Source organism: Canis lupus, chromosome 4 (assembly GCF_003254725.2).
Source record: "Canis lupus dingo isolate Sandy chromosome 4, ASM325472v2, whole genome shotgun sequence".
In the NCBI taxonomy this organism is placed as follows: domain Eukaryota; kingdom Metazoa; phylum Chordata; class Mammalia; order Carnivora; family Canidae; genus Canis; species Canis lupus.
In genome coordinates, this window is record NC_064246.1 from 37102761 (window position 1) to 37113832 (window position 11072).

General features: G+C 55.6%; 1 protein-coding gene across 1 annotated transcript; it reads left to right on the forward strand.

The window, feature by feature from the left end:
• The first annotated feature begins 1605 nt into the window (after window positions 1-1605).
• Window positions 1606-10810, forward strand: SNCB (synuclein beta). Its single transcript, XM_025434842.3, has 6 exons — window positions 1606-1925; window positions 2551-2680; window positions 5457-5498; window positions 5704-5822; window positions 9698-9787; window positions 10159-10810. The coding sequence occupies exons 2-6, from the start codon at window positions 2560-2562 to the stop codon at window positions 10189-10191; spliced, it is 405 nt and encodes a 134-aa protein (XP_025290627.1). The 5' UTR covers window positions 1606-1925; window positions 2551-2559; the 3' UTR covers window positions 10192-10810.
• The last annotated feature ends 262 nt before the right edge of the window (window positions 10811-11072 follow it).

An 11072-nucleotide genomic window follows, 5' to 3' on the forward strand; every position in this document is an offset into this window, starting at 1 on the left:
TTAAAAAAGAAGGGGATAGTTCCCAGGGGCAACTACTGTGAACAGTGCTTTGGAGGTCCTTGCTGGTGTGATCTTTGTACATCTAAGTGTAAGTATGTATTTATTTGTGTATAAGGGGCCTGTATATGACTATGTCTATGTATCAAAACTGACTAATTCCACACATTACAGTTCAGCACTTCCCCCCTTACTTCACACCATTTCTTGATTTACCTCCATGTCAGTACACACAGGTCCTGCTCATCCTTTCTAACAGCAGCATAGCATTTCACTGGGTGGATGCACCACGACTAACTAGCCAGTCCCCTACAGATGGACATTTACATTATTGTCAATTTGTGTGAGTAGATCCAAGGAATGAATTCCTGGAAGGGAACTGTTGGCTCAAAAGGTGCATGCATTTATGTTTTTGGTAAACACTGGCAGACTGCTTTCCAAAACGCATGCACCAATTTGCAGCTCTACCAGTGGCCTATGAACACTTTTTCCCCAGGCCCTCAAAACAGTCTGGCTGCCTCCTTCCCTCATCACCTGTCACTTACACATCCTGCATTTCCAGCCACAGTGCCTTTGCCCATGCTATACCCACAGCCTAAAGTAACCTTTCTGACTATGTGCCAGGTAAAAGCTTACTTCTTCCATGAGACGCAGTGCAGATGTCACTTCCTCTGTGTAGACTTCCCTGACTCCCCTAAGCTGCCAAAGTCACCTTCCTCTGGAATCCCATAGCTTTTGGGGCATAATTCTGTCATCGCTTCAACTGAGGGCTTATGTGTTCCTGGCATTCTATGGCAATTTGACAATCCCCACCATAACCACACACACAAAAGCAGTCTTGTCCACATCCTTCTCACTCACCCCTGGCTCTCCAGTTGCACTTCCTTTCATCTGTTCCTAAACGCAATCCTATTTCAGGGCCTTTGCACTTGCAGGTCCCTCTCTATGGATCTTGCCCCTATTGGCCTGGGTGCCTCTCTGGGGTCTCTGCTCCCACTGGCCTCCTCACACAAGCCTTCTCTGGGGACTCTCTCAAGTACCCTCCTCTAGTGTTCTGTTACATCACCATTCCATTATGTTCATAACACTCCGCACAAGCTGAAACAACCTCGTTAGGTGTTAGTGTTGATACTTTTGTTTTAGGTCCTATGTCACATTTCTGTGCACACACAAACATCATTGTAAACTCCCCAAGGGCAGGGACTTTTTTTTCCTTTTCCACTGTCTCCAGAATCAAACCTGCCTGGCACCTGTCTATATGCTCAATCAACACTCGTTGAGCGAATCATCCATTATTTTACAGAAAAAGAAACTAGCATTCAGAAAGGAAGGCCCCGCAGTTAATAAAAAGCATAGCTGAGATTCAAACCCATTTGAACCCCAAAGCCAACTGCCGGCAATATTTCCTCCCTACTCTTGGCACTACGCGTTGCCCCCCCTCCCCCGATTAGGCTTTTGGGAGCAGAACGCGAGTCTGATGCCCAGGGGTCCCCCAGTGGCGCGTCGGGGGCGGGCCTGGGAGGCTAGCGGGATCAGCGGAGATGTCATCCTCCCCGCCCCCTGTCAGTCAGGCTGAGGGGGCGGCGCGGCCGCCAGAGGGGGCGCTGAGCTCAGAGCTGCCGCAGCGCCCGAGCGGGAACCCGAGCCCGAGCGTGCGAGCGAGCAGGGCGCAAGGCGCGATCCGTGGCTGGCGACGCACCGAAGGCCCGGGCACCTCCGCTGCGCCCCGGCTCAGGGCCCGCGCCCCGCCTGCTGCCGACCGACCTGCACGCCTGCGAGGCGGCGCTTCCCCATCCATCCCGAGCCGAGCCCACCGCAGCCCGGCCTAGCCGAGCTCCTGCGTCCGCCCGCCGCAGCCGCAGCCGCAGCCGCTGCCCCAGCCCCAGCCCCAGCCCCAGCCCCAGCCCCAGCCCGGGCCCAGCTCCCAGGTGAGGCGCCGCGCCCCGGACGCCGGGGTTGGAGAAGGGGCTGCGGAGGGAGAGGGGACTGGGCGGGATGGGGGAGAGGCTGGGAGCGGAGACGGAGAGAGGGCTCCGGCAGGTGCGCGTCAGCGTGTGCCCTGGGGTGTTCGGGCGACTGCCGCTCTGTGTCTGCAACTGCCCGGGTGGCCGCGTGGACGTGCGCCCGCGCCCCTGTGTTCGTGTGTGTCCGGGTGTCCGTGCGCGTTTGAACGTCTGCGTGTCCTGTATGTGCACGTGAGCGTGTCGGTGGGGAATGTTTGTGTGTAGTCTTGTGACCCTGCCGTGTGTGTACGGGCAGGTCCCAGGGCTTCGCGCCGAGCCCAGCACCCGGGTTCCGCGGGGCTGCAGGTTGCAGGGCCGGGGGTGACCGAGGCAGTGGCTCCTCCCGCGTCCCCGGGTTTCAAGGACGCTGGGACTCGCTGCGGCCCTGTGGCCTCCCGCTGGGGAGGGGGTAAGACCGGAGGGATCTCCCAGCCCTGAAGGGCGCTCGGGCCTCAGGAGGGAGGCAAGGGGGCACCGGCGTCCCCGGGGGAAGGACTGGGGTCAGGGTGCGGGGCCAGCGCAGCGGTGCCCGTGTGTTCGCCCTCCGCAGGCCGCCAGGATGGACGTGTTCATGAAGGGCCTGTCCATGGCCAAGGAGGGCGTCGTGGCCGCCGCGGAGAAAACCAAACAGGGGGTCACCGAGGCCGCGGAGAAGACCAAGGAGGGCGTCCTCTATGTCGGTGGGCAAGGGGCAAGGCTCAGCAGGGTTCGGGTGTCCTTCGAGGGAGTGGGGCCAGGGTCTTTGGAGGGAGGGAGTTGGCGGGGGAGGCATCCGGGCCGGAGAATATGAGTCAGCAGATGGGGCGAGGTCAGCAGGGGTCACTGGGGACACAGCCAGCTGAAGGAAGCCTGGGTCAGTGGAGGGGGGGGGAGTTGGTGAGAGTGGGGTTCAGATGAAAAGCCAGGACCCATGCATTGGTCAAAGCAGATAGCCTTCTTCTTCCTATTCTTCATGTGATTACTAGTTACCTGGTGTTGAGCCCTTACTCTTTACCAAGTACCCTGGGAAATGCCCTAACGTCCGTTACCTCACTTCATATGCCCTGCCCATTCCACAGACCAAGAAAAGTGGGGCTCCCAGAGGTTTAACTACAGTGCTCAAGGTCACACAGCTGCTGAGATCTGAAGCTGGAACTGGAGCCAAGCTTTATGGACTCCAGAACCCCTGTCCTGGGAGGTCCTTCCTCCTGTGTTATCGGGGCTGCCCCTTTGCCCCTTTCCTGCTACGGCTATGGCTATGGCCACGGCCACGGCCACGTCAGACAGAGCTGCTTTTAGGGTCTTCCTGCCTCTGGATGCCTATTTTTGTCCCTCCTCTGGGTCCCTCCTCCTTGCAGCTTCCAGCTGTGTGAAGAGAAAGGCCCAGTGATTAAAATCTCTCACCCTAAGTGTGAAAGGAGAGGGATCCTGCAGGGCCATTCACATCAGGGGATGCAAAGCCCCAAACTGACAATTACTGAATTTATATGGTGGTGATTCAGGGTTTACTGGTGTGGAGTAGGCAGGATTATCCTTTCTGTGGGTGGAAGAGGGCTGATTAACTTGCCCCAGAGTTGTGGCAGATTTAGGATTGTGGTAACTTGAAAAATATTTATTGACTTCTTACTATGTGCTAGTAGGTGCTGAATCTCCTGATTGTGATACAGATCATTCCAATAGTGGAATCTGACATCCAGTGACTGGGATGGGGACCACTGCAGTAGGGTAATCAAAGAAGGTGGCATTGGAACCGAACCCCAAAGAATAAGGAACTGGGTGGAGGAAAGGAGTTGGAGGAAGCAGAAAAAGGCTGAAGGAGATACAGCTGGAGAGCAGAGGGCAGGAAGCTGTGGTGATGGATGAGATCAGAAAACTGGGCAAGGGCCAGCTCTTGAAGGGGGGGGGGGGGTGCTTGCTGGCCAGGGCAAAGGATCGTTACAATTGCCATGAGAGATCGTAGGCTAGGGACTGATATGATCTGACCTCAGTATAGGAAGGTTCCACAGGCCTCTGGAGAAAGGCCATATGCAGGGAGGCCGTTGAATAGCCAGCAGACGAGGGTGGCTGGAACTAGGGCCTAGGTGATGGGGACAAGGCAGAGGCTTGAGCCCACACCTGCCACACCCCAACTCTGGCCTCCCTCCTGCCTCCCCCGACCCAGCCCTTTCACTCCTGTGTATTCCTGGCACCCTGACACAGTCTCCCTGCTGACGGACTCAAAGCAACCCCTTCCCTTTAGCCTGGTACCTCCTGCTCCTCTTCCTACCCAGAAACCACCAACGGGCCCCAGTTCCTAAGCATTAAAGCCTCAGCTTTCTGTAGCCTGTAACTCAGTGCCATTCATGGTTCTCCTCGGTCCATGTTTCCATCTCTCCAGGCACAGGCAGCTCTGATGTGCTCTGTGCAGGCCCAGAAAGGTGCCCTGTCTGCATGGCTTCCTGTGCCCTCCCCAGTCTCCTTTCTGCATATCCACCTACCCCTCATCTGTCAAGGCCCAGGAGTGCCCCTCCCCCATCATGTCCCCTTGGAGGCTGGAAGTCTTCTCCCCACTACTTGAGGTCCAGGGCACCAAATATGCTCTTCTCTTACCCCCATCTGACAGTGAGCCGTTGGCCCAAGACCCAGCACAGAGCAGGTGCCAACAAATGTTAGTGGGAGGAATGGTGGAGTGCCATGCAGCCTACCCCACCATCTCAATTTGGCTGGCCATAGCCTGGAGAGTCCTGCCTTCCCATGCTGTCCTCTTCTTCCACCAGCCTCAGCCCGTGCAGACACCCATTTACCCATTTTGGGGTCTACAACTGTTGTGCATTGCCACATCCTCAAGATAGGAGACTCCCCACTACCCTGAGGGCTCCTGCCCCTCCCCTCAGATCAGGCCATCTTGCCTCCCCAGCAGCTACCCTTCTGAGAAGACCTAGCCAGTGCCATGAGTGTCTGCCACCCTCAGACCCCGTCATAAACCTGAGACACTCCTCACTTTGGCCACAAGGGAGAATTCACACCCCAGTTAGAAGAGTCTTTAGAAGAAATGGAGTGGGGGTGCTGCTGGGTGTGAGTGTCCATAGGTGGGATGTGGGCAGTCAGGGCACCAGAGGAACCTTTCCAAATATATACCCCTCGCCCCAGCTCCACCCTCACTGCCACCCTCACCTGCTCACCCTGGGCTGAGAGTTCAAGGAAATGTGCTTTGCATTTGCTGGCTCCCAGGCAACATCCCAGAGGGTGTGGGTATCATTTCAGGTGGAGGAGGGGCAGACAGTGGGGAAGAACTCAAAGTCCTTAGGAAGCAGGTGTGGAGGGCTCCATGCAGTGATGAGAGGGGCACCTGTGGGATTTGGGGACCCAAGGAGGCAGTGATGGGGCCAGGATGCCCACTGCCAGCTGAGTCCCTCTGGAGGCTCTGTAGCCACAGTGCTCCCAGAGTCTGTTCCCTCAACTCAGAGTCCTTATGTGTGCTCCTTTTTGTCCCTGCAGGAAGCAAGACTCGAGAGGGGGTGGTACAAGGAGTGGCCTCAGGTACCAGCCCAGCTGGGCACAGCCCCCTTCCCTCACCCCGGGCTGGAGATCTGTCTGGGATCTGGAGCGTGGGCGGTGGGGGTGGATTCCTGAGAGTATGCTCTGTGAGAGAGGCAAGCCCTGGGACACCACGAGGGAGAGAAGATGCATCTGTCTGCTTCACCTTAGCCCCCCACCCCCTTCCCCAATCCTCTCCCTGCTCCAGTGGCTGAAAAAACCAAGGAGCAGGCGTCCCATCTGGGAGGAGCTGTGTTCTCTGGGGCTGGGAACATTGCGGCAGCCACAGGCTTGGTGAAGAAGGAGGAATTCCCTGCTGATCTGAAGGTGAGCTATCCTCTTGACATACACACATGCACATATGCACATACACATGTGCCAGGCACACCCATAAATGCACTACCCATAAAGGCTCTCTCCCCCTCCCCGCCCCAACCAGCCTGAGGCACACTTTGCCTCATGTTCTGCAATGCTCTGTTAGACTCAGCTCAGAATGAATTTGCACGGTATGTATGAGTGTGGTGCTCCCTGTCACTGTGACCCAGGTCTGGCTGTATACATGTATCCCGCTTGTGAGTGTGACCTGCACCACTTGGGGCCACATCTGCTTGTCACTGATTTCTTGTCATTCAGCAAGTATCCATACTAGAGAGGAATTATTCTAGGAGTTGCCACAGTGAATAAGTTCCTAGGTTCATGGAGCTGACACTGTAGTGGGAGAAGATAGTAAAAAGTCAGCCAATACATGAGATGGTTTCAGACAGGGGATAAATGCTATGAAGAAAAGATAAAGGTGATATGATAGAGAGTGAGTGGGTAAGGGGACTACTATAGTTGGGAGGGCTTCTCTGATGAGGTGACATTTGAACTGACACCCAAGGGATGAGACAAGTCATGTGAGAATTGTATTTCAAGCAGTAGGATGGCATAGGTAAAAGCCCTGAGGCAGGCATGAGCAAGTGTGGGCCATGGGGGAAGGGTGAGTTGTGCATCACATATTTGTACAGGCACGTTCCCCCAGGGGAGTGGTGGTAGCTACCCACATGTGCATGAAGGCAGACACCTTCATTAGGACATACTACAGCATAAGAGCTGTGAACTCTGAAGTGCCACAGAGTTGGATTTGAATGCCAACTCCACTAGATCCTGACTATGTGATCTTGGGCAGATTCTCTCACATCTCTGAGCCTGCTTCTTTGCCTATATGACTGAAAATGAACACAATAGGGCTCTTAAGCAGATTAGATATAATATATAGATCAGAGGTTCTCAAAATTTACACGTGCATCAGAATCATCAGGAGGTCAGATTAAAATACAGATGGTTGGCTGCATCCCTAGAATTTCTAAGTAGGTTTGAGATGGGACCTGAGAGTCTGCTTTTCACACAGGTACCCAAGTGATGCTGATGCTACAGGTCCAAGGACCACACTTTGAGAACCACTGATGCAAAGGGCCTGGCTTGCATACTCTGAGTGCTTAGTGAGCGATGATGGCCCTGTGATCCTATGAGTGATCCATGTCTGCCCCCAGGAGCTCATGTGACCACAGGTGTGCATGGAAGTGTAGCACCATGACGGTGCACTCTGTGGGCCTCTAGTCTGCCAGACATTCCTCCTGTGAGGTGCTGGGTGTCTGTCCACATACAAGTACAGACTGCCTCTGTGGGGCAGACACAGATTTGTCCTGGCTCCTTTAACTTTTGGTTTGGGAGATTATGTACATTCTGCATGAATGTATCCACTGGGCTGTGGAGGAGACCCCACACCATCCTTCACTGCAGGCATTTTACACAACTGATCCTTTCCCCTGTGAGAAGTCCGAGACTCGGCTCAGAAGTTCTGGCTCAAGGCCTGGATATGCATTTTACCAGCTGTGTGACTTCCCATTTATTATCACTGTTCCAGGGATTGCTCTCATTCATTGAGCTCTTGTATGGGCAGGCAGTGTTCTAGACACGTTACATGGAGTAACTCACTGAATATTTACAATGTCTCTGAGAAGAAGGTACTACCACCTGTCCATTTTATAGATGAAGGAACTGAGGCCCAGAGAGGTAAAGTGACTTGCCTGCCTCTCTAAGAAGGTGTCTGGGAGGATAAGCTCAGGTATATGTCAGCAGAGTTGCTGGGAACCACCACAGGGCCAGGCCCCGAGCTGGGATCTGAGGTGCAGTGAAAGGCAGATCTGAGCCTCTGAGCCTCAGGTGTCAGCCTCAAGGGGCCTTTGCATAGAACCATTTCTCTCAGGCCTCCTTCTTCCTACCAGCTCTCCTGACACCTCTCAAGGGAGTTCAAGATCATGGATTTACTATTTGAACAGCAGCCCTTTGGAGCTACCAGCCATGGGGAACCCACGCAAGGGCAGGGTGCACATTTCTGAGTGTCCTCACCCTCAGCCTGCTCACGTGCATGATTATGGGGCCCTCTCTTCCTACAGAGCAGACTGCACCATCACGTTTCCCATCTGAGGCAGCTGAGTTCAGAGATGAAATGACTGACCTGGTGGCAAGCAGCTAGTGGCAGACTGTGATGTTTTTTAAGTAAACTTTTTATTAAAGTACAACATACGTCCAGAAAGCACACATCTGGATGAAATTTTCAGAGCGAACCCCCCACATAACCAGCACTCATGTCAAGACACAGAACACAAGCACCTTAGTCTGCTATAGACCTCTGTCCAGTCCCTAACCCCCGGGGCCAAGACTAGGGTAAGATGAGTGAGGTGTCTGGGGCACAAAATGAGGGGGACTCTCACTCTGGCGTCTCGTTTGATTGGCCCTGAGAGTGGATGCCTTCTTTACCTCACCTTTGTCCTGGCTCTGCCTCCCCAACCAAGGGTCATGGCTTCTTGACTTCTGTCGCCATGGATGAGCTAGGTATTATTTAACTCCATAGATATTGTTATTACCACGTACACACTCTTCTGTCCCCAGATGCTTTCACTCAACCGTGTAGCATTCAAGTGCTTGGGAGGCGCCACCATTCTCCTCTCTCGCTGTGGGGCATCCATCCTGTGATGAGCCATAGTGCACACCTCTGTTCTACTGTTGTTGGACATTCGGGTCATTTCCAAACAATGTGCTCAAGCTGGAATTTTGAATCCTGGGTGGCTTTGGGCAAACTAACATTTCCCCACCTCCTAGGCCTTGGTGTGCCCATCTGTGCACCAGGGGAAATGAGCCAGGTCAGGGGCTGTACACTCCTGTGCTCACCATGCCCACCTACACTGCTAATGTGCAGGAACTGAAGCTGCCTGGATGGGGGTAAGGCAACGAGACCACAGAGGTGGTCAGGCAGGCAGGCCTTCTTGGGGCTAGCCCCCCAGGCTCCCAAGATTCTTATCTCTGCCCAGCAGAGAGGAACAGTGGTTATATGTGGAAAATGGGAAGGTGGTATGCCCCTCTACCTACAGATCCCCCTCAAGGGTCCAGGAGTGTGCCAGCCCACACATGGCCATGTGCAGCCATGCATGGTTATTGTGCATGCCCTATGCAGCTAGCTCAGTCTCGTGTTTGGGCACATACGTGTGCTTACCTGCAGGTGTCTGGCCATGTGTCTGACAGCCTCCCTACTTGTGTGCCTGCTGGCCTGCACCCGTCTGGGCAGCAGATGCAGTGGGGAGGGGAGAGTCTTAGCTCACACATCCAAGCAACACCATGAGCTGTTGCTTCCAGCTTATCTTAAAATAGCAACAGCTGAAGAAACCAGGCCACATAGGACCCTGGGGGAGGGATGGGTGGAAGGTGGCAGGGGAATAGCTCAGAGCTCCTGCCCAGCCTTGTCTCAGAGCTTCCGTCTCCCTGCAGCCCAGAGGAGCCTCCAGGGTTATCTCTGGGGTCCTGATGCCCAGCAGAGCCTGACACAAGGCAGGGAGGGATAAATCAGGGATTTAGTGTACTATTTCCCTATCCCATCCAGTCCACATGATGGAAGTACAGGAGGCTACCAGGTGCTGAGGAGAGGGATGTGGAGAGTTCAGCTTCCCCTTGCCACCCCCAGCTTCATGGTGATCTAGGGGGATTTCACCCCTCATACCTTCATTCCACTTCCAAGGCACTCCAAATAAACAATTTAATTAAACATTCTGGTTGTACTGCCAACAAAGCCTAGCCTTCCTCCAATCAACTTAAAGCTTCCCAGGGTAGGAATTTGGGGAGCATCCTCAGCTGCCCTCATGGCCCTGTCCCTTCTCTGCCGGCAGCCAGAGGAAGTGGCCCAGGAAGCTGCTGAGGAGCCGCTGATCGAGCCCCTGATGGAGCCAGAAGGGGAAAGTTATGAGGAACCACCCCAGGTGAGGGGTGGCAGGGCTGGGTCGGGCTTTGGGCATCCAGAAGATTGCCACCATCCCCAGCTGGGGTGGGAGGTCCCCCGTAAGATAGGGTTGGGCCAGGGAACTTGGCACCCCCATTTTCTAGAACCCCAGGCCCTAGGAGGTGGCAGCAGAGAGGGAGGACAGATGGGGCCTAGCACTGGGCCCCAGGCAACCCTGCCCAGGAAAGTCCCAGCTGTCCCCACCTTCCAGGTTCCTCCCCTGCCCAGGGAGAGGGGCATGCACTGTTCCTCCTTGAGGGGGAGGAGTCTCAGGGCCAGAATCTGGCCACTTGGGTCTCCAACCCCTTCCTCTTTTGCTCTTCCCCACTCCACCCCATCCCTCTGATGCAGGAGGAGTATCAGGAGTATGAGCCAGAGGCGTAAGGGTCCACGACGGCCCCCCACCAGCAGCACAATCCCCTCCCTGTCCCCTGCCCAGGCCCCCAGAGCCAGGGTTGTCCTTCTACCCCTTCCCCCTCAAACGCGAGATCTTCCTTTGCTCCGAGGCGCCCCCTTGGAGCCTGTGTTGGTGTCTGTCCATCTGTCTGTCCTACCCTCCCGCGTCCAACCCTGGGGCGTGGACAGGGCCGGGGCTACGGCCGTGGCTGGTGGCCTCGCCCCACCTATGTTGCCCCCTCCCCACCCCATCCCGTCCAACGTCTGCGCGGATGTAGCATGTTCTATGTATTTTTAAACGAAGACAGAAAGCGACGGCTCCCCACCCAACACAATCCCAAAAGAGGCTCAGAGGGCCCCCCGGATAGCCCCAGAGCCTCCCACCCCACTCTCACAACGACCCCAAGAATCTTTTTTTTTTTAGCCAAAGCCAGGAGCCAGGCTGTGCCATGTCCCCTCCCTCAGCCTGCCCAGTCCGAACGCGGGCGTCGTGTGTCGTGATTGTGGCATGGAGAGTCCCCCAACCCCCGTGTGAGCGTGTCCTGGGTGGGAGGGCCCGGGCGCCTCCCCGCTCCGCGTGTCCACGAATAAAGCCAATCTGTCTGTACCTGCCGCCGCCAGGCAAGGCAGGGTTGGGAGGGGGAGGGGCGGGGGAGGGGGGGAGGGGGGCTGACGACGGGCTTCCGGGTCCCAGACTGCTCGGCTTTTTGGGGCCTGGCACCCTCAGCCCAGGTACAAGACTGACCACCTCCGGCCTCAGTTTCCCCAGCTCCTATCCCCATCGCCACCACCCCGGAATGACTTGGGGGGAGAGGGTCTACCCCCGGGCTGGGAATTGCTGTTGGCTAGGAGGCGTGACGGTGGCCTCC

Excerpts from the sequence above, each read along its gene's own strand:
- SNCB (XM_025434842.3), top strand. The coding sequence starts at position 2,560 with ATGGACGTGTTCATGAAGGGCCTGTCCATGGCCAAGGAGGGCGTCGTG. Across the intron at positions 5,499-5,703 it reads GGTACAAGGAGTGGCCTCAG|TGGCTGAAAAAACCAAGGAG; the intron begins GTACCAGCCCAG and ends TCCCTGCTCCAG. Across the intron at positions 5,823-9,697 it reads AATTCCCTGCTGATCTGAAG|CCAGAGGAAGTGGCCCAGGA; the intron begins GTGAGCTATCCT and ends CTCTGCCGGCAG.